This window comes from Pelecanus crispus, chromosome 5 (genome assembly GCF_030463565.1).
Source record: "Pelecanus crispus isolate bPelCri1 chromosome 5, bPelCri1.pri, whole genome shotgun sequence".
In the NCBI taxonomy this organism is placed as follows: Eukaryota; Metazoa; Chordata; class Aves; order Pelecaniformes; family Pelecanidae; genus Pelecanus; species Pelecanus crispus.
The window spans coordinates 82,381,041-82,400,553 of record NC_134647.1 but is presented as its reverse complement, the minus strand read 5'-3'; the positions used below and the strand labels follow the sequence as shown (position 1 = coordinate 82,400,553).

At 41.1% G+C, this 19,513-nt stretch overlaps 1 protein-coding gene across 4 annotated transcripts in view; it reads left to right on the top strand.

The window, feature by feature from the left end:
• Window positions 1-5,535: 5,535 nt before the first annotated feature.
• The window catches only part of CDC14A (cell division cycle 14A), a 66,805-nt gene continuing 52,827 nt past the window's right edge, over window positions 5,536-19,513 (top strand). For 2 of the 4 annotated variants that reach the window (XM_075710016.1, XM_075710015.1), the window contains exons 1-3: window positions 5,536-5,641; window positions 6,052-6,142; window positions 17,772-17,847. In XM_075710016.1, the coding sequence (XP_075566131.1) occupies window positions 5,536-5,641; window positions 6,052-6,142; window positions 17,772-17,847 (273 nt within the window). The remainder of the gene's footprint in view (window positions 5,642-6,051; window positions 6,143-17,771; window positions 17,848-19,513) is intronic. The other 2 variants (XM_075710018.1, XM_075710017.1) reach the window with 1 other exon arrangement.

Below are 19,513 nucleotides of genomic sequence, written 5' to 3'. Positions count from 1 at the left end.
GCCGATGAATTTCAGGGGTTAGACGTTAAACAATACTCAGTGAATTGTACTGAGTTCCAGGAGAGAAGAAGGTGTAATTACTGCATCTTGGCCATCCTTATTTGTAGCCTCTGAATTTTTTCCATTTGGCTTTTTATGTATTTTTTTTTTTTCCTTTCTTACTAATTCTCCAAGGTAAGTTTTGAGAAAACTTAAAGAATATATACTAACATTTAGCTGTGATAAAATCATCCTCCTTCCTTAAAACCTGAAAACCTACTACAATTAATTAGGCCAGTTCTTCAGAAACATGCAGGCAAACATGCACTTCTACCCTTCGGTGCTTATGTTTTGATTTTTTTTTTTTTCCCAATATATGTATCTAGTCAAATGAGGTCTAGGCATATTTTTGATAGTTACATGTTGAGATGCTTCCTTGCCTTCCCCTTCCTCTCCTCACCTCCTCCTACTGAGTTCCCAGTGAAACTACAGAAGGGCAGAAACTACAGGTAAAAAGTCAACTGTTGGCCAGGCTTCCAGACTCCTGTACAAAACCCCTCTGAAGTTTGTATATAAGCTATTCTGCGTTCTGAGATGTTCCTGAAGCTGCTGTGAAAGCAAGCCAGAAAAGAGCACCTCACCTTAATCCCAGATAGTCCTAAAACCATTGCCTACAACGTCTGCTGCTGCTGAGATAGTGGAAAACGATCTCTGATGTGGCTTTTTTTCCTATCATTAATTTGCCTAGAGTTGCTGAAACACTGCAAGCAGCTGAAAGGTAAAACCTAGCAGTTGGAAATACAAGAAACACGATTAAATGAAATATGAAACTTATATAAGCAGCCAGAAGAAACGCGTGGGATATTACTTACTAATACTCTCTTTAGTACTTAGTTTTATTTTGATATTTTGCATGTACATTGTTACAAAAATGTGCCCAAGAAAATCCTCACTTTTTTAAAAATGTCTTACAATTCCTAATAAGAGCAAGCTGTTCTACGTTTATTACAGAGTGTACATTTTGTAATATTACAGGTCTACTGTTTTTTTAACTACTCTTTCAAATGATTATTTACTTTTTGGTCCCTTTCATCTCTGTTTTTGGTGGCTATGACAACAGAATTTAAATGTGCAATGAATGGGTAAAGCATTATATAAAAAAAAAAGTATTTTAAGGTACAGTGATATTTGACAGGGCTGGACTATCATCAGTCTCTGAATTCCCAGGCTTCATCTATCACAAGAAACAGAGCTATTGTTAACAGCTTTTGTTAGACTGGGACTCTGTAGTTCTGGAAGCATTGTGTTAACGTAGACAGGACAAACCTTCTCCATTGCTGTTACAGAACTTTTTTGTGGTACGGGGGAAAGAACAAAAGACGTTGATTTTCCTGGATCACAGAGAGGAATCAAATCTGGCATCCAAATTAGATTTAGTTTCGCTTGCATCAACTTTTAATTGATTGTTGGTATCAGTTCAAAGGTATCTGTGGGCAATCAATAACAGCTAATACCTAGTACACAAAGAGCATCTGCACAAAGGGTGTGTAATTTTGTCATTTTTTTGTAATAAGTTAGCTGAACAAAAAGTGGTTGAAAAATGTGACGAGTTCTTTACAGTCTTTGGGTTTCTTTGGGGGAACGGAGGATTCTTTTGCTGTGTTCTATCAGTGTTAAAGGATTTGGTTTCTGTTCAGTGAAGTCTTCCTAGTACTTTTGCAAGATTTAAAGGGCAAAATCTGAACATGGCAATGTAAAGTCTGCTTAATTTTGTTGTAATAGTGAAAAGTAGCTTTTAATTATTGTGCTGCAGTGATAAGTAGTATACAAACAGGTCTATGATCTTTCCAGAAATGCAACTTTCCTAGTAGCAGTTTACTGCATTTCATTTACTTACTGGTCTTCTGTAATTTCCGTGCAGTATCAGCTAGAATTGTGAAGACTCACAGATGTTGTTTATGTTACTTCTAAAATGTGAAATGACCTGTCAACTCGGCCAAATCTTAGTATTGGGTTCTTTGTTGAGGGGAAGGAGTTGTTTTGGGTTGGGTTTTTTTTGTTCTTCTGTATCGGTGAAAGAATGAATAGAACATGCTTTTATTATACTGGTAAATTTAATTTGTACCATTGTCAAATAAAATACATAAAACAGATTTGCGATGTATTTATTTTCAGATTATTGACCAAGTTTTTCAGTGTTAGATGTCTACAGTAAGTTCACAGTTTGCATACAGATGAGCAGCACCAACATTTCATTTTTTAAAAAACGTGTACTTGTTGGCACATACATTCACTTAATTTAGGCAAGGCCCATTCATGAGGAAAAAAAGGTGTCAAAAACCACAGCCTTAAGCAGTCTAGGCTTAGATAGCAAAGAAAATTCAAAGATAAGACTTCAGCTCTAGCCATAATTCATTGTGCTTAGGAACCAAAAGGGTTTTGTTTCTTTTTTAAAGGCTGGTAACTTTTTCTCCCTTGATAGTTATAAAAGTGCCTTAAGATTCTTTAATGAAATATATTACTGAGAAGTTATATTTTTCACAAAATAATATGCATGTGATGATTTCTTCTTAGAGATTATCTGGATGTCATTTGGAAATATCTTGGAGTCTACACAGATTCATCACCACCTCTGAATGTTCTGTAGAAATTAATGTTTATGCAACACAGGATTTAAAAAATGGTATCTAAAAGATATATTTAAAAAATCCTTGTTGAAAAAATCAGGATATAGTCTTAAAATGATGCAACAGGACTACAAGAAAATTGCTTCTTCACCTACAGTTAAATAAATGCCACAAGATGTCACTGTAGCCTTGATATTTGATATCATCAAACGTTAAAAATAGTAGTTGGAATTGATTATAATAAAAAAATCGTCTGAGGTAAAAACATTCTTTAAGCTAGCATTTTACAAGGTGAAATTCATTAGATAATTGTACTAAAAGCTACTGCAAAAGCAGTACTGGAACTGAAAAAACACGGAGGTTATTTTGTACGTATTTTTACAGGGAAGAAGAGAAAGATTATTTTAAGTATTTTCTATGCTTACAAAGGCTGTAGCTAATTGCCACAAATGAGAGCTTGCATGCAACCAAAACAGTATTTGTAATTTTGCAAAAGGTATAGAAGCCATACACAAACAGCATTTGGCAGCGGGGCTTCAGTTTCTAGTCATGTTTGCCTCCTAGATTGACCAGCCTAGCTAGATGGATTTACAAATAATAGGCTTTAGCACAAACGATGTATCTAGGGATTCTAAATACTGGATAGCTGGCCTGTTACGCTGCTTCATCTTTGCTGCTGTTGCCCAAGATACCTTAGTTCAAGCTAATGTGAGTATGCTCAGACAAACTCCCCTCAAGTAGCATGCAGCACAGACTTGGAAATATAAGTTACATTGGACTGTAGTGAAAGTTTGAGTAAAAAAGGGTGTGAAAAAAACTATGGTTCTGGAGAAAATACATTGATACTTCTTTTCTGTGTAATATATTGATACTTCTTTTCTTTATGTTACCCCTTAGAGAATTGCTTGTAAATAAAACATGAAATATTTGATTTAATGGAGGGTTAAATACAAGTGGAAGTCATATAGAACAATATAGGAAAAGATAAACACATCGATTTCCATGAAAAGCAAGTACCCTCCAACAACCTTTATTTAATTTGCTGTTACGGAAGACTATGGTGTCAGCCCAGCAAGCACCTTGTATGGAATAGTACTTACTACTGGGAATGGGACTTCTTACCCAAGTTCTCAGGACCAGGCCCAGAGAGAGTCGTATTTAGGAATATTAGTTCTGGAGCTATGGAAAAAAAAAGGAAAAAAGAGGAATGTAAGAACACAGATACAAATTATTAGAACCAACGCCAAAAATAAATAAGCAACTACAAAACAATTGCACAAGGGAAGCATTTTCTGTAGTGCTTCGGCGTATTTGGAAGGCTTTAAATGTTAGCCAGTGCTTACGACGCTGGATTAAAAACTGAAGAGTCAAATGTGTTTCACACTCGTGTTTAGCCTCATCTGCCGGCACACTAGAATTAATTATATGAACTGGTAGTTACAGTCGGTTATTTTATAGCGTTAGGAAAGCGCTGTGGTAATAATGTGGACCTCAGGGCTGCATATTGCTTTGTATTGCAGTGTTTTTAAGGTGCTTCAAGGGTGGTTTTTTTTGTTTTGGGGAAAAATAGCATTTTTTTTTTTTTTTTTTCTCAAGGTCCATCTCCTTTGCAACCTTTTGCTTGTTTAGTTGTAAAAATGAGATGGCCCGTCTGCTCTGTTTGGCACTTACTCTTTCTAAAGGGGAGGGCGGCAGAAGGCAGGCATTTCTACCACTTTTAAAGCTTCTGTTCCTTCGGCGGGAGGTTTAACTGCGGGCTACACGCAAACGCAGCTTTTGCCAGTGAGCCACCAGGAAGCCAGTCTTTCACTTTTGTTAAAAGCTCCAGCTACAAGTAATTCTGTGTAGTTTGACGACAGCCTTAGAAGCGTCCGCGAACCTCTTCGCGGCGGGGTGACCTCTCGGAGGGAGCGGGAGCCCGCGGCTCCAACCGGGGCGCCCAGAGCTTCGTGAGGCGGCCGTGCGCGTCCGCCCGGGCCGAAGCAAGCGGCTTCCCCGACATCTTGCTCCCCCTCCGCTCTCCTCAGCAAACGACGCTGCCCGGCAGAGACAACCCCTCGCCGCAGACGGGGAAGGAGGCGGGAGAGCGCCCGGCAGCTGGCAGAGACCCCGGCGGGCGGGCAGGGAGGCGGCCGTGAGGCGGCGGGCGCGGCGCCTGAGGGGAGCCCCGCTCGGGGGGTGGGCCGGGCGGCAGCCCGCTCTTCCCCAGGCACCGCTCGCTCATTGGCTGGAGGCGTCGGAAGGCAGCTTGTGATTGGTGGCGCGCTGTGTCAATCACAGTCATAAGTGTCCCAGGTAGGGAGAGAGCGCTCCGCCGCGCCGCGCCGCGCCGCCCGCCCCGCTCTGGACCTGCGCTGCCGAGGTACCGGTTGCGCTCCCCGGCGCCTCAAGACCCCCTCTCCCCCCTCGGTGAGGCGCTTGGCCACCGGCTGGGCGGAGAGGAGCCAGCGGCGGCGCGGAGCGGGCCGGGAGCTGGGCGTGAGGGCGAGGCGGAGGGCGGAGCCGTGCCGGGTGCAGCGCCGCTGTCGGGCGGCTCAGGGGCGCCGCCGGCCCGGCGCTGTCAGGCGGAGGGCGGGGCCGCCGGGGCGGGCGGGGGGAGGCCCGGTCACTCGCACGCCTCGGCCCCGGCCCGGGCGAAACAAAGGGCGGCCGACGCGGTTGCTAAAGCGCCGCGGGTCGCCTGGTAACCGCCCGCTGCCGCTTCGCCCCGGGGGTGTCTCCCGGCGGGGAGCGGGGTGGAGCCCAAGTCCCTGCGGGCGCCCGCCCGCAGCCCCCGCCGCGTCCCGGAGCTGGTTCTCGCCCGCGCTCCCGTTCCTATGCGGGCTGCGGCAGCGGCTCTGCCAGCAGCCTGGCCCCCGGCGGGCGGGCGGCCCCTCCGGGCAGCGGGTGGCTTCCCAGCGAGCGCGCCCCGGGGCTGCCCGGCAGCGCCATGAGTTCGGAGCCGCCCCGCTCCTCGCTGCTCCGCGCCCTCTTTAAGATGGAGCCGGCGGCGGCCGCCTCCGAAGTGCTGGGGGGAGCCTCGGAGTTCGTGAAAGGTGAGAAGGGGCCGGGGGGCCCTCCCCTGGCCGCGGGGGTCCCGCTCGGCGGAGCCACCCACCCCCCCAAAAGCAGGAAGCCCGCTGGCTTCTTGCCCGTCCTCCTGCCCGCCTGCGCTGCGGCCCCCCCTCGCCCTGCGGCTTTTGCGGGCCGCCTGCCCCCGGCCCGCCGCGGGGCACGCCTGAGCCGATCCTTCCTCCTCGCCTTTCCGCTGAAGAAGCGGGGCCGGCACCTGTTGCCTGCCTGCTGCCGCCTTCTGTGTCGGAAATGGGCGCCGGGGGGGGGGGGGCGGAGCGGGGACCCCCCCGGGGCTGCTGCGGGGTGCGCCGGGCCGCGGGCGGGCAGGGGCGGCGGGGAAGGGGTGAGCCGCTTTGTCCGTCCGACGCTGCTGCCCTCCTCTGCCTTCCAGATCGCTTGTACTTCGCTACTTTACGGAGCAAACCGAAAAGCACCGTGAACACCCACTACTTCTGTACCGATGAGGAACTGGTCTATGAGAAGTAAGTGCTGGGGCCTCTTGTGCCTCGCGTGCTCAGAGTGCTCACCTGAGACTCTTCCCGACCCGCTTCAATACCGTATGGAATCTTTTTGCCCCATTTAGCCACTTGCTCAAAGCATGAGTATGAAGTTAGTCTGAATATATTTATTATATAGGCTGTTTTTGCCCCATTTAGCCACTTGCTCAAAGCATAAGTATAAAGTTAGCCCGGATATATTTATTATATAGGCTGGTTTTGCCCCATTTAGCCACTTGCTCAAAGCATAAGTATAAAGTTAGCCCGGATATATTTATTATATAGACTGTTTTTGCCCCATTTAGCCACTTGCTCAAAGCCCGAATATATTTATTATATAGGCTGGTTTTGCCCCATTTAGCCACTTGCTCAAAGCATAAGTATAAAGTTAGCCCGATTATATTTATTATATAGGCTGGTTTTGCCCCATTTAGCCACTTGCTCAAAGCATGAGTATAAAGCTAGCCCAAATATATTTATTGTATAGACTATGTTTGCCCCATTTAGCTACTTGCTCAAAGCATGCGTATAAAGTTAGCCTGAATATATTTTATACATTAGCTGAAACTAGCTTAACAAGATTGCTATTTAAAAAAACAAAAATAAAAAAAATTGCAAAACCAGCTACAAGACCAGTTAAATGGTTTAAATTGTGGTTGAGCTAGGGGAAGGATATCTGAGCTTTGTAAGATTTGTTTATAAGGTGGAGAAGATCTCTTAAGACTAATTACATCTTATTAAATGGTGTCTTAAATAGAAGACTGTTGTTCGGTATGAACAGATGAAACAATACTTTGTTTTATATGTATTTTTCTGTATAGAGAGCACGAAGTGATCACCTTTTATACAGACTCGTAAGAATGCAAAGCTCAAATGTGCTTTTGAAGAACATCTGCAACTTTCTTTATAAGTCTGCAGAGGGTTTTGAGATTAGCACTTCCTGGTGGCTTTTGTAGCTTTAGAACAGCAGAAAAAGCATTTTCTGTGAAGTAAAAGCTTCACGTGTTTGGACGACACTGACAGCACATAGAAGGTCAACAGTAAAATCGATTGTGGTGTGAATACTATGAAAGGACATAAAATACAGTAAACAAAGTAATAGCTCTATGCTGTAGTTAAAAAGTAGTTGCTCTACACTGTGTTCCCGGATCAACTGTTTCATGTGCGATGATATATATCTAGCTGCTTGACAAGGGGTTTGCTGCAGCACAAGTGAAACAGAAAGCATGGTCTTGTTTTAAATACAGCTTGCTTTCTGTATGAGTTGAAGAACTTGTGAGCATCAACCATTCTTCCTTCCCTTCTCCAGTGACTGTAATACTGCTTCTGTGAAGGTGTAAACCAATCTTCCTTGGTTTCTAGCTTACTTTCTGTGCGGAGCTTACAGTTTTAGGGTTCCTTTTCTACGCACATTTTTGAGTCTTCGTTATCTTAAGCTGTATGTCTTCTATTGCAGTTCCCAAAGCTGACTCCTGTAATTAACTGCTTGGGTTGGGAGTAGGTTCTGTAATGATCATAAAGTAATTTAGGTTGGAAGGGACCTCAGGAGTACCCTAAGGCAAGGTTGACCTAATATTAAAAGCAGAATTCAACTGGAGAAGGTCCTGAGCAATTTGTGTTATATGAATATGTTCCACTTTCTTTAATGAAAGGAAAATTTGATCTTGTATCTTTTGTAAGACTTCTATGTTATGCTTGACCTGAGGTATCTTGTTTCTAATTCTTAATACGCTTCTAGGAAGGGTGGAGGAATCTTATGTGGGATTTGATCTTGGGGGTGGGACGGGGGAGCAGTTCTGTACTCTCTTAGTTACAGGTGATAGTACTAACCAAGGACTGTAACTGGGGTATTTTGAGGACAGCATCATTTAAAAAAAAAAAAAAAAAAAAGACTAAGAAACTTGAGGGGGGGGGGGGGTGGAGAATAACTTTCTTTAACATGTATAAAGGAAATTCAGTAAGTGTACTCCTTAACCCAGTTACCTGTTAACCACATACCAGGGTGTAACTTGATAGCAGGTATAATTACAAGATGATAGGTTGATGGTTGGACTGGTGATCTTAGAGATCCTTTCCAACCTTAATGATTCCTAATTTCTACTTGCATTAAAAATAATCCAGCCACCAAGCCAGGAAACATGAAATTACTACTCTCCCCTGAAGCGGTTTAGTGGTGGACTTGGTAGTGTAGGTTAATGGTTGGACTGGGTGATCTTAAAGGGCTTTTCCAACCTCAGTGATTCTATGATTCTAAGATAATGGAAGAAAGCAAAGTTTCCTTTAGCTTCTAGGGCACATCTAAAGATTTTGGACATGAACTCGTGGTGTATTTTCTGAACTGATAGTTCCTAATTTATTTGGTCTTTTTTAAAGGTATCATTCTGTATTTGGTAACCATAATAGTACTCTCCCTTTTGCGCTCTCAAATTAAAATACTAAAATGTAATAGGAGGTAGAAATTAAGTGGCAGTTACCAGGTGGCATGAATGAATTTTGTGTAACAATCTAACTCTTTTACATAACAGTGCTAAACTTCCCCTGATATTTGTATGCAGCACTCATCACTATCAGTGTATGCGATATTTGGTAGTAAAACCATGCCTGATTTTATTTTTTTTTCTCCTCTCTCTTTTTCCCTCTCATCTCCAAGGAAGTTTATATTGTGTCAGGGAAGTAAAAGCAGATGTCAGTAGGGTTACCTTTTTATATATATATATTTTCAGTGTCTTTCTGAAACTGGAAAGCTAGAGGCAAAATGAGGAATAGAATGCAAGTATCTTGGTTTGTGGGGAAGCAGTGATTGTGCTATAGCTTCCCATTCCCTTGGGCTCATCAGCGAGCTTGACACCAGTCTGTTGTTTCGCAGGCTGCACAGCAAAGTGAGGGGCCTGACATCAGGGGTTGTCTGTAGGTAGCAGTGGAGTGTAACTTTAATACACCAGATCGGGTCTTCTGCTCATTTTCTCAAAAAAGCAGCCTTCTTTCTGAGGAAGTGATTAGAAATGTTTGTTAGATGATCGCAAAATAAACACTTGGAAGTGAGTTTTGAAGTGCAGTAGCTCAGAACAGTGGTTTCCAGAGTCTTCGTTCAAAAAGGCCTGCCTGTGCTGTTCTCGCTGATCACGATTTCATGGCCATTTCTGCTTTTTAATCAGACGAGCTGTTCAGTTTTTAATCAGACGAGTTGTTACAAGGAGGAGGACAGGAGATGTCTATTCAAGCACAAAATCCTCAGCTCCTGTGAGGTACATAAGTAATTTTGTTAATAGGACTGTTTATTGACTTAATTTGGTTTAGATGCATCATTCTAGTGACAAGACGAACATCCTTCATTGTGCATGGCAGTAAACTGCTTTTCTTTGGGCTCTTACTCTGTTAACTTTAGTGATAACTCTTAAGTGTTACAGAAACTTATTTAGCTGACTTCACTGAGGTGTCAGTTTTCTTTCACTGGAGCAATATATGATCTGAAAACCTCATGAATATGTAGTTTTGGGGTTGTCTGATTACAGAGAGCATGTTATTGGATGACGTAGTACTTAAAATCTCACTGCCTCACTTCCCTTTTCTCCCCGCTCTTGAAGAGACATTAAGGAAGTAATAGTGTACATTAATAGTATTCCCCTTTTTTTTTTTAAACAAAACAGCTGTAGCGCTAGATCTAATGGGTTTGGAAGTTTTGGTCTGATAAATGCTGACTTGCTCTTTCCGTCTGTCACGTGGTCTTATCACTAAATTGTACACAAAGTGTGGTTATGTAATCTTGAGTGCTTTAGCCTTCAGTTTTTACTTGAACTTGTCAGCTGTTCTAATGAATTCATAACACTGTCTTCACTTATTTAAACAGTCACACTTTTAAAAATAATAAAGATAGGCTTAAATGCTTTTAAGAACATCTCAAATGCTAGCTGACTAGGAACTCGCTACTAGAACTGTCACTATTTCAGTTAAATGTGCTGCAATTTAACCTTGAACCTATTATGCTAGCGAAATGGTATGTAAATGCCTTGGCTGACGGAACAAGAAACCTGAATGAACTTACCCAATTCTGAATTTTCTTTTTTGATTGTTCTGTTTCTGTAAGATTTTGTCAGTCTCCTTCTGAAACTCTCCGAGGTCCCTCCTGAGAAAGTCTGCACTGCTACTTATAAGGAAATACAGTCTTTCAGGGTAACGTAGTGCTAGGAAAATGGAGTTAATGAGAAATAATCCAGCTTGATGAAGACTGTCATTTGGCAAATAGACAAGCCTTGCTTTGGCAAGACCTCAATTAATGAGTTAGGCGCTATTAAGAAGCTTTCTTTTCTCTAAGAATAGCGTCTTTCATGTTTCACCTTTCAGTAAACAGATCTGGGTTGAGAATACTACACTTGACTGGTTAACTTGCCTTTCACACATTTTTATCAAAGCAACTTTTCCTGTCCTTTTTATTGTTGAGTAGTTTTCTCAAACAAAATTAAAATTTAAATAATGAGGAATAGGAATCTCTTAATGATAAATTATAATGGCAGCTTTCATAAATCATAATGTGTTTAATCCAGTCATTTGTTCTGACTTCAGATCTCTTGTATAAACAGCTTTTCAGATCTAGTCTCTGACATCTTGTGAGCAGCTGTAGAAGTAATTAATATGATATTCTCTGTACATCCTGTGTTTTACACTAAAACTTTCTTTCAAGCCATGGTACATTACTTGCCCATTTCACAGCAGTCTTAATGTTAGCTGCTTCTTTGAGTTCATGCAGCAGGAGAATAAGACAATCAAATGCTTAGCTACAGCAATATTAAGTGAGTCCTGTTTGGACTTTGACTTGTAGGACTCATTTCTGTCCCTGCATGTGTATATGCAAAGAAGCAGTTTCTATTTCCTGTGAGAAGAGTAAGCGTTAACTTGTTTATTTCTACTTTGGCTAAATGCTGCTTTTCTGTGGCTATCCAGTAACAGTACTTGCATAGGAAACCTGAACTTCTCCATTATTCTGTGGCTTATATCATTTGGGAGGAAAAAAGAAAACTTAAACTTAGCCTTGTTAAAACAAACGGAGCTGTCTCTCCACACAGAGAACAGGGGGTTCCTTGTTTGCTTCAGTAGCTTTTGAAGACTAGAACTTGACTGTCAGATGACCAAGACAACTTAGTAAGCTAAAGTCCACACAAAAAAAAAAAATTAGGCAATTTCCCAACTTCTAACTTCTGTCAATGTGAACGTAAATACAGAGCAGAAAAACTTCATATACTAATACTAGCTTTTGTATGTCTAATTCTTACAGATGAGTATTAAGAATAGTATTCCACCTTTATTTTGTTTTCCATCTTAAAATGAGAGATTTTAAATTCACTGCAAAGAAGAAAATCAGATCTAAAAACTGTGAGTGTCAACTTTTCCTTCAGACACAAACTACTGACATAATTTTATATTTGAAACTTGTAAAGTGCTATCCCTTAACACCTGTGGTGTTCTCACCAGTCCAATAGTTTCATAAATTTTATACCTACACATTGCTTTACCATATCTGTCTTTGCTTCTTCATATGGAAAATACAAAAGCAATTGCCAAAAATACTGAGGAATTTTTTTTCTGTTTGCAGTAAATGGGTACCAGGATAAAACAGATCTGTTTTCTAGGTTTCGGTTTTACACTGGATGGGAGTGTAGCTTGATACAGGAAACCCTTTATGAGAAACCTGGCCTCTCTTAAGATGACTTCTTTTTCCATAGAGAGTAGGTCTTCAACATGACCTGAAGATTCTTCTATAGGGACGCTTTGTTCTTGACATCAAGGAGCATTGTATCAAAAATGCATATATCTGGAATAGCTGTTTAATTATCTACAATTTGGATCTTTGAGTTCTTGTTGGATTCTGAAGAATCAGGATTTTGAGGAGAATTTGGAACATTCAAGGGGAAATGGAGTGGGTACCTGGTGTTTTGCATAATCCAGAGCCTCTGCATTATTCCTACCTTCGGATGCAAGCAGTGAGGTGACAGATCATTTCTAGGGTTATATTTGCTGTTGATACAGCAAATATTTGCTTTGTCTATTCAGAAGCATGCAATCCCTAAGTAGTATTAAGTGTTAGGGATTGTGTCTCAGCCCAGATAAGAAAGCTGCTAGCAATTCACGTGTTACTGGAACTGGTGGGGCTGGAGCAGGGAGACAGTGCCATTGAGCATCCCACCTTTGTCTGCATGCTTGGGAAGTGGGGAGGAGGAACACGCTCTAGGAAACGGGATTTGGAGAAAGAAGACTGAACAGGTAAGGTTTCCTGACCAGCAGTTAGGTTGTAATGAATGTGTGGACTGAGCCTCTTGGCTTTCATCCAGAGACTTTGTTGCACGTAAGATGTCTTCAGCTTATGATTTGAAGCATCTACCTGTAGTAGCCGGTTGGCTGCTTTTGCAGTAGCTGGTTCTTGTACTGCTTAACGGCTAGATTCAGAGCACGTGCAGTAAGGGCCTTACAGTGCAGTGGCCCGAATGTTCCAGTAATCCAGCCTAGGAAAGGGGGAGAGAAGCAAATGGAGGATATTTTTCTTATTCTAATTCAGTCTCATTGCTTAATTTTAATAGTAAGCTGGATCTTTGTAAAGTGCTGAAGAATTAGTGTAGTTTTGCAGTCAGGAAGCTGTATTTCTGCTAGTTCCTGAAGTTCTTGTGGTTAATTTTTTGGTTTGAGTAATTGCAAGCTTGGGGTGCTCCTGTTTTGGTAGAAAAATGACTTTGTATGGTTGCTAGTCTCCAAGAAGGCAAGCTTCCTAGGTAAAGGAGTAGTTGTGCTCCAATTCTGGTGTACATGTTCCAGAAGATGATTGCAACTGTTAAACTGTGCCTCTGTTTTCAAGTTACTAAACCAATAATTGAGTAAGCTGCCGTGCAAGTTACGTTATCCCCTCTGAGCATTATTGCATTGTTAGAACTGACTTGGTGGATCTGTCCTTTCCACCCCCCCATATGGTAATTAATTAGGCTTTGGACCATATTCAGACTGTTGGAAATGCCTGCAGCCTGGTAGGAATGCATGCATAGCCTTGTGTTCAGTGTAGCAATAGCACTGAACTTTAACTGGTCTGTCATGAAGAAAAGAATCCTGAAACAGCTTTTCAGATAGAGGTACAGATGAAAGGACAGATTCCTGTTGCTTCATTGCTAAATTGTAAGTGAATGGCAGTACAGAACTACTGCTCTGGTGTGTTCATCTGTGGGGAAAAAGTACCAGGCTTCTGGGGTAAAGTATAAGTAGTGCAGTTATCTTTGAAAGATAACTTTAGCCATAAATAGATTGACTGTGATGTTAATGTGGAGGTTATCAATTCATTTCAAAGTCTGCCAGGCTATAATATTCGTTCATTGACCTTAACCAGGCTCCATCCAATAGTTCGAGATACGAAAGGTGTTTATCATTCTTCTGCTATACTAGGGTCAGTGGTATTCAAATGCTTAGGAAAAAAGGACTTGAGCATCTGGAAGAGGTGCCCAAGGCTTGAGCTGACTCATGGCACCTTCACATGGCATCCCATGGAACTGCATCAGAAACAACTTGAGTTGCTGTCCTAAAGAGTTGTGAACTACATTTTTATTTCACCATTAAATTCCCTGGAAGAATGTACAGTAACTGCTTGCAGAACAGAGTAGACCAACGGGCTCTTCACGGGCTGGTCTTTCTAGGTAGATGACCATTCCTATGATACAATATGGCGAATACCTCAGATGTCAAGCTAGAAGAACTGGTAGGAAGGAGTGGTTCCAAGAGTCTAATCTAAGGAGAATACAGATACAAGAAACCTGTGCTACTGCTTCCAGGTAGCATTACGATAGTATTTTTGAAGTAGAGTATTTAAATATTCATCCGGTGTATTCTGGGGTTTTGCTGCTAAGACACTTGAGAAGCATAAGGATAGCAAATTTCCATGGGATGAGGGGGAAGAACAATTTAAGCTATCATCTAAGTACTTGATTAAAACAAAATATAATTAAATGTAGATTAATACCATACTTGCCTTCTGTTCCTCCTATCTGGTTCCCACCTCCATTGTAAATGACTGTCTCTCTTACCTGGCTTAAGCTTCAGAGGCATCCTGATTTCTTATGGTGTATAAATACTTATTAAAACATATAGATGTAAAGAAAGTCTATTACCCGTAAAAGAGATTGCTATCAGTGACTATCATATAATAAGATTTGATTTCTTTTATGTGTTTGATCTTTAACTTTTGCCAGATAAAATTCTTCATTAAGGTGTTGACTTGGTGTGTCATTTCTTCCCCATTCCCCATAGCCCCCATCTTCCACTTAGAGTTAACTCTATGTCAAAATTCTGTTCTTAAGAGAAAATCCTGTGGGTGAGTCAGGATCAAGTGTCTCTAATTCAAGTACAAAAATGGCCTGTTATGCACCTTCATTACTTTTAGTATAAGATGAAACCCTTCTGTTTAAACGTGCCAGAAACTGTATTTAGTTCTAAGGATATAAGTTGAAGGGTTTTGTAGATCAGCGTTCACTGACTTCAGTACAGAGCCTTGTATTCTCTTTTGGAGAACTCTGGTTTGGAGGTTTGTAAAGCATTTGTTTCACTTAGCCCCATTAAAAAAAGGACATCCAAGCTTATTCCAATTTAGAGCTGTTGAATGGAGAAAGTTAGAATTATACGTGTAACAAGTGACCTTTCTCCTCCGCATATCTACCACAGTGTTTTATCAGCGAAGCCTATGGCTGGTTTATACTGCCTACATGGTGTTATTTACATAAATTGGGAACTGCCAGTGTTTGGTGTGTGGGTAATAATGCTGGTGCAACAGCGACCGACAGTGCCTTTCCTTTATGATTGTGTTTGGATTCTGAGAAATATCTTGTTTCTGCAGCACAGACACACAGTGGTAGTACCAGAGTCTGGAACATTGACGCTTCTTTTTTTCCTCCCCCTTGTGTTAAGAGAAGCACAGCATGCTTAATGGAAATAAGTGATTGAGAAATAGCCAGCCTAAGTTTGTGACATATTTAGCTTGGTGGCTGAGAGAATCTGAATAGCTTTATTTTGTAGAAATAGAATTACTTCATGGATAGACTCAATAAATGTGTTTTATCGTTATCCCCACCAAAACAGTAAATAATTTGTCTATTGTAGATAAATTGACTTGTAAATTCATTTCAGCGTGCTTTTCCTACACTTCTGTTTCAGTTTAATCATGTGGAAAAGTAGAAGTGGATATATGACTTCATATTGATGTACTTCTAGCAAACAAACAGTAATAAAAACTTATCCTAAAGCACAGCTGTAGTTCCTCAGTGCTTTAGATGAACTGTGTGTTCAGTTATATCTTTGAGCTGATCAAAGCTGCTTTGCTTACACTGGTTTAAAAAAGTATTCTGTATTCTAGTAACTATGATATTCCACACTTTTTCACAATACTTTAAGATTATTTTGTGACAAATACTTTTTAAAATCCTAAATTCTACTCTTCCATCATAGATTTAAGTGAAAGAAACTCTGAAGTTAATGGAACAAGATAGGGTTGGGTTTTTTTATTTAGAGAAAGTGCATCAGAACGGGAAGAGGTGTTATAAGCCTTCTGTATAGCTTTTCTAGAAGCTACATTCACTCTAGTGTTGTCAGAGCTCCAGTTTCAACTTCTTTGTCATAACTCATACTTGTCCTTTTTAGAACCATTTTTTAATTTCATCTCTAAAAACTGCATGGAGGGTTTTGTTTTAAAAATAACTATAACTGCTGACCATATCTGGCAGACTTATCTAAGAAAGGATGAGGAATTCTGAAGTTAAATTCTGCTTTACTGCCACTGCAATTTTCCCTTGAGTTAGTTAACTTCTGTGCAACCTACAAATAAAGCCTTAAGAGTTGGACAGCTTAGTCTTTGACCCAGCTAATGAGCTTCTGTAATTAAGCGTTATGTCATAATATTTTGTACTGAAGGTTGAACTGAATCTTAAATACTTATGTTGTTTGGTGTTGTAAAGTAGATGGTATTGACACAGCATTGGTGTGGCAGGCAGGCCACAGTGATCAGCCTAATACAATTGTCCCTTTTTGCACTGGGCTTGGCTTTTTTGTTTGAGAGAATGTGGGAGGGAGGATATTAATAAAGTTACAAAAAGATAGGGCACTCCTACTTTGTTGTTGTGTCTGCTTAGAATAGCAGAAGGGCTGAGGCTGGAAGGCACTTCTGGAGTTGATCTGATCCAAGCCCCGGGCTCAAAGCAAGGTCGACAAGAGCAGGTTGCTTGGAGCCTTGTGCAACTGAGCCGTGACTCCACAGCTTCTCTGAGCAGCCTCTTCCCCATGTTTGACTGCCCTCAAAGTAAAAGCTTTCTTCTTATGTTTAACTGGAATGTAATTAATTTTCCTGAAAATAAACCCTCTGCCATGGGAAGGAAAGCTTGAAAGGTACTCCCACCTATTCTATCATCTCATTTCAGTAAGTTTTCACTCCTTCAAAGCCCAGGAGTCATAGGATATAGTTACCTTCTTCTCTTGCCATTCCCCAAATAACACGCGTTCAGATGCCGATGGCCTGTTTTGTTTGTCAGTAGGCAAGAAGTGTCCTGTCTCTTTTATCAAAAGACTTAAGGCAGAGCAGATTAAAACAGTTTAAGTTATAGTCCATTCTCACTGCAATTCACAATGTGTGCATCAATGAATTTTCATAGACCATCAAGATAAGACTGCTGTACACAAAAAGGGAAAATATTGGAGAAAGCTTGTAACTTAAATCTTGAGCAATTTTGCACAATGGGTGGGGAGGCAGAAAGCTCTAGAAGGCAGTGTTATATGTTGCTTGGTGCCTATAGGGTTAGCTGGGAAGAGCACTGTGCATCCCTACCAGGAACTTGCTTTTATTGTGCAATAATTTGCCTGTACAGATTACTGCTACTAGCTCTTATCCTAAGGACAGTGATTGCTGCTTCAAAGCTAGTGTGAATGTTTGAGAAGAATCTAGAAGAGAGAAACAAGAACAGTCAGAGGACATGAAATAAAGAATAAATTGGAAGAACAGCCTAAAGACAAGAGGACTGGGGGGGCAAAAGGAAACATAATTATATGTGAAGTGTATATGTAATGACTGGAATAGTGGAGGATGGGATAAAAAGAAATAAGCTTAAACTTCAGACAGAGACCAAGACTGGACGTTATTAAATAAATTCTACTACCCATAAGAAATTCTATTTAGCTTATTCTTCATAGTATCTAATGATACAGTCTCCTGTCAAGCAGTTGTAGAACCTTCATCTAGGATGACATCAGCATGGCTTAAAGGGGAGTAGATCATGTCTTGAAGTTCTTCACTCTCTACTTCTGGCTAAAACCCCACGGGATATCATGGGATGAAGAAAAAATTCTCTAGTTAGTGTGTATATGTGATGGAAAAGGTAGTTACTGGAGCATCTCAAACTGCAGCTACAGGTGCTTTCAAATTAATTGTTAGTCTTGTCCTCTTAAATGACTCAATAAAGGGCTTCTCTGTTGCACCACATATATTGGCTACTCGGTATCCCCCAGAAGTTACTGATTTGCAACTTTAACTATCAACAACATGTATGTTGAAATTTGCTTAGCTCTTTTGTATAAATAACACTTCTTTTTGTTGTTCTTTTTCTCCCAGTTTCTATGGAGATTTTGGACCTTTAAATTTGGCAATGTTATACAGATACTGCTGTAAACTAAATAAGAAATTAAAGGTAAGCTTTGTTTAAAAACAATGTTCCTATATTTTTTTGTTTTGAAATTCAACTAAGATGTATTATCCAGTTTGAAAGTGGTTGTTAGGTGCTTGTTATCTAGATGGTTAAGGTTTTAAAGCTTTAGGGTTATTCTTTGTTCTGAGTTTTTGCCTCTGAAGAGTGGAAAAAATGAATATGCTCTCATTGTTGCTTAGCAGGTGAGGCACTGAAGGATGTGTTCACCTTTTTTCATAACCTTGCAGTTTCAAGACAATAGTAACAAAAACCACTCTGGATATTTCATGGGTTTGCAGCTAATGAAGTGGATATGCTAGTATGAATTACTGGAAAAAACAGATACTAGAAAAACAACCAAACAAAAAAACCTATACCCAAGAACAAAACATGGGCCCCAAAATCACACTATTTAGACTAAATCTCACTCAGTGGAAAAGCTAAAATTTCTAAATCTCATTCATTTTAATAAAATGCTGCTTCTAGTAAGTGTTATGGAAGTGTGTCTTTACACACATAAAATGGTTCCTTTTTCTGTCTTACTTGTAGAAGCGTCACTCCCTAACAATTAATTTGTAGAAGTCGTCTTATTTTTTTTCCTTCTATATAATGATTGCTGATTCAAGGCAATTTTGAGGTGCTCTTCACTAGAGATAGAGAATTTTGGTATCTTCTCTGGATACCACAGTAGCTTTTTCTTTTGACTGCAGAGTGTTGGTCTGTCCTTTATAAAGTTGTCTAGAATCTGTAAACGCAGCAGTTAATTCTGAAGACCACCATGACTGAGTTTTGTTCTGACAACGCTGTTCTGTCATAAAACCACAACCCTGACATTGGTTGACCCTGGCCAGAGATTAAACACCTGGTAGCTGCTCACTCACTCCCACCCCAGCCCCAGTATGGGACAGGGAAGAGAATCGGAAAAGTAAAACCAAGAAGAACTTGTGGGTTGAGATAAAGCCAGTTTGAGAGGGAATGAGAAGTGGGAGGGATGGCAGGGGGAACAAAACAAGTGGTGAAAAGGCAATCACTCGCCACCTCCCACCAGCAGATCAATGCCCAGGAAGTCTCTGAGCAACTGCTAAGGTAGAAAGACTGCTCCTCAGTTTTATTGCTGAGCGTGATGTTATACGGTGTGGAATATCCTGGAACCTTTGGGTCAGTTGTCCTGCTGTGTCCCCTCCCAGCCTCTTGCCGTGGAGGCAGTGAGAAACCGAAGGCCTTGATGCTGTGCAAGCGCTGTTTGGCGATAGCTAAACCACTGGTGTGTTATCAACACGGCTTGAGTCACAAATCTAAACCACAGCGTCACGCGGGCTGCTGTGGAGAACACCCAGCTCCATCCCAGCCAGACCCAGTAGGCTAAGCACATATAGCTGTCGATTTAACCTGGTCCCCAAATGCCTGTGAAAAAGTTGTTTGCAGCATGTATAGAAAATTTATCAACTGCAAGGAATGAAATAGATGGTTTAGTTCTAATTAACACCACTTGTGTGCAAATAGCAAGGAGACCCTTCACTAAGTATTACAGACTCAAAATCTTTATACCATCAAATGCTAGACCTGTTACTGATAGAAGGGGAGAATGGGACAACAGGTGCGATAACGTTGGCCACTGTTAAGAGGATTCCTGTATCAAAAATGACATTACGTTTTGGGACTGATGTTC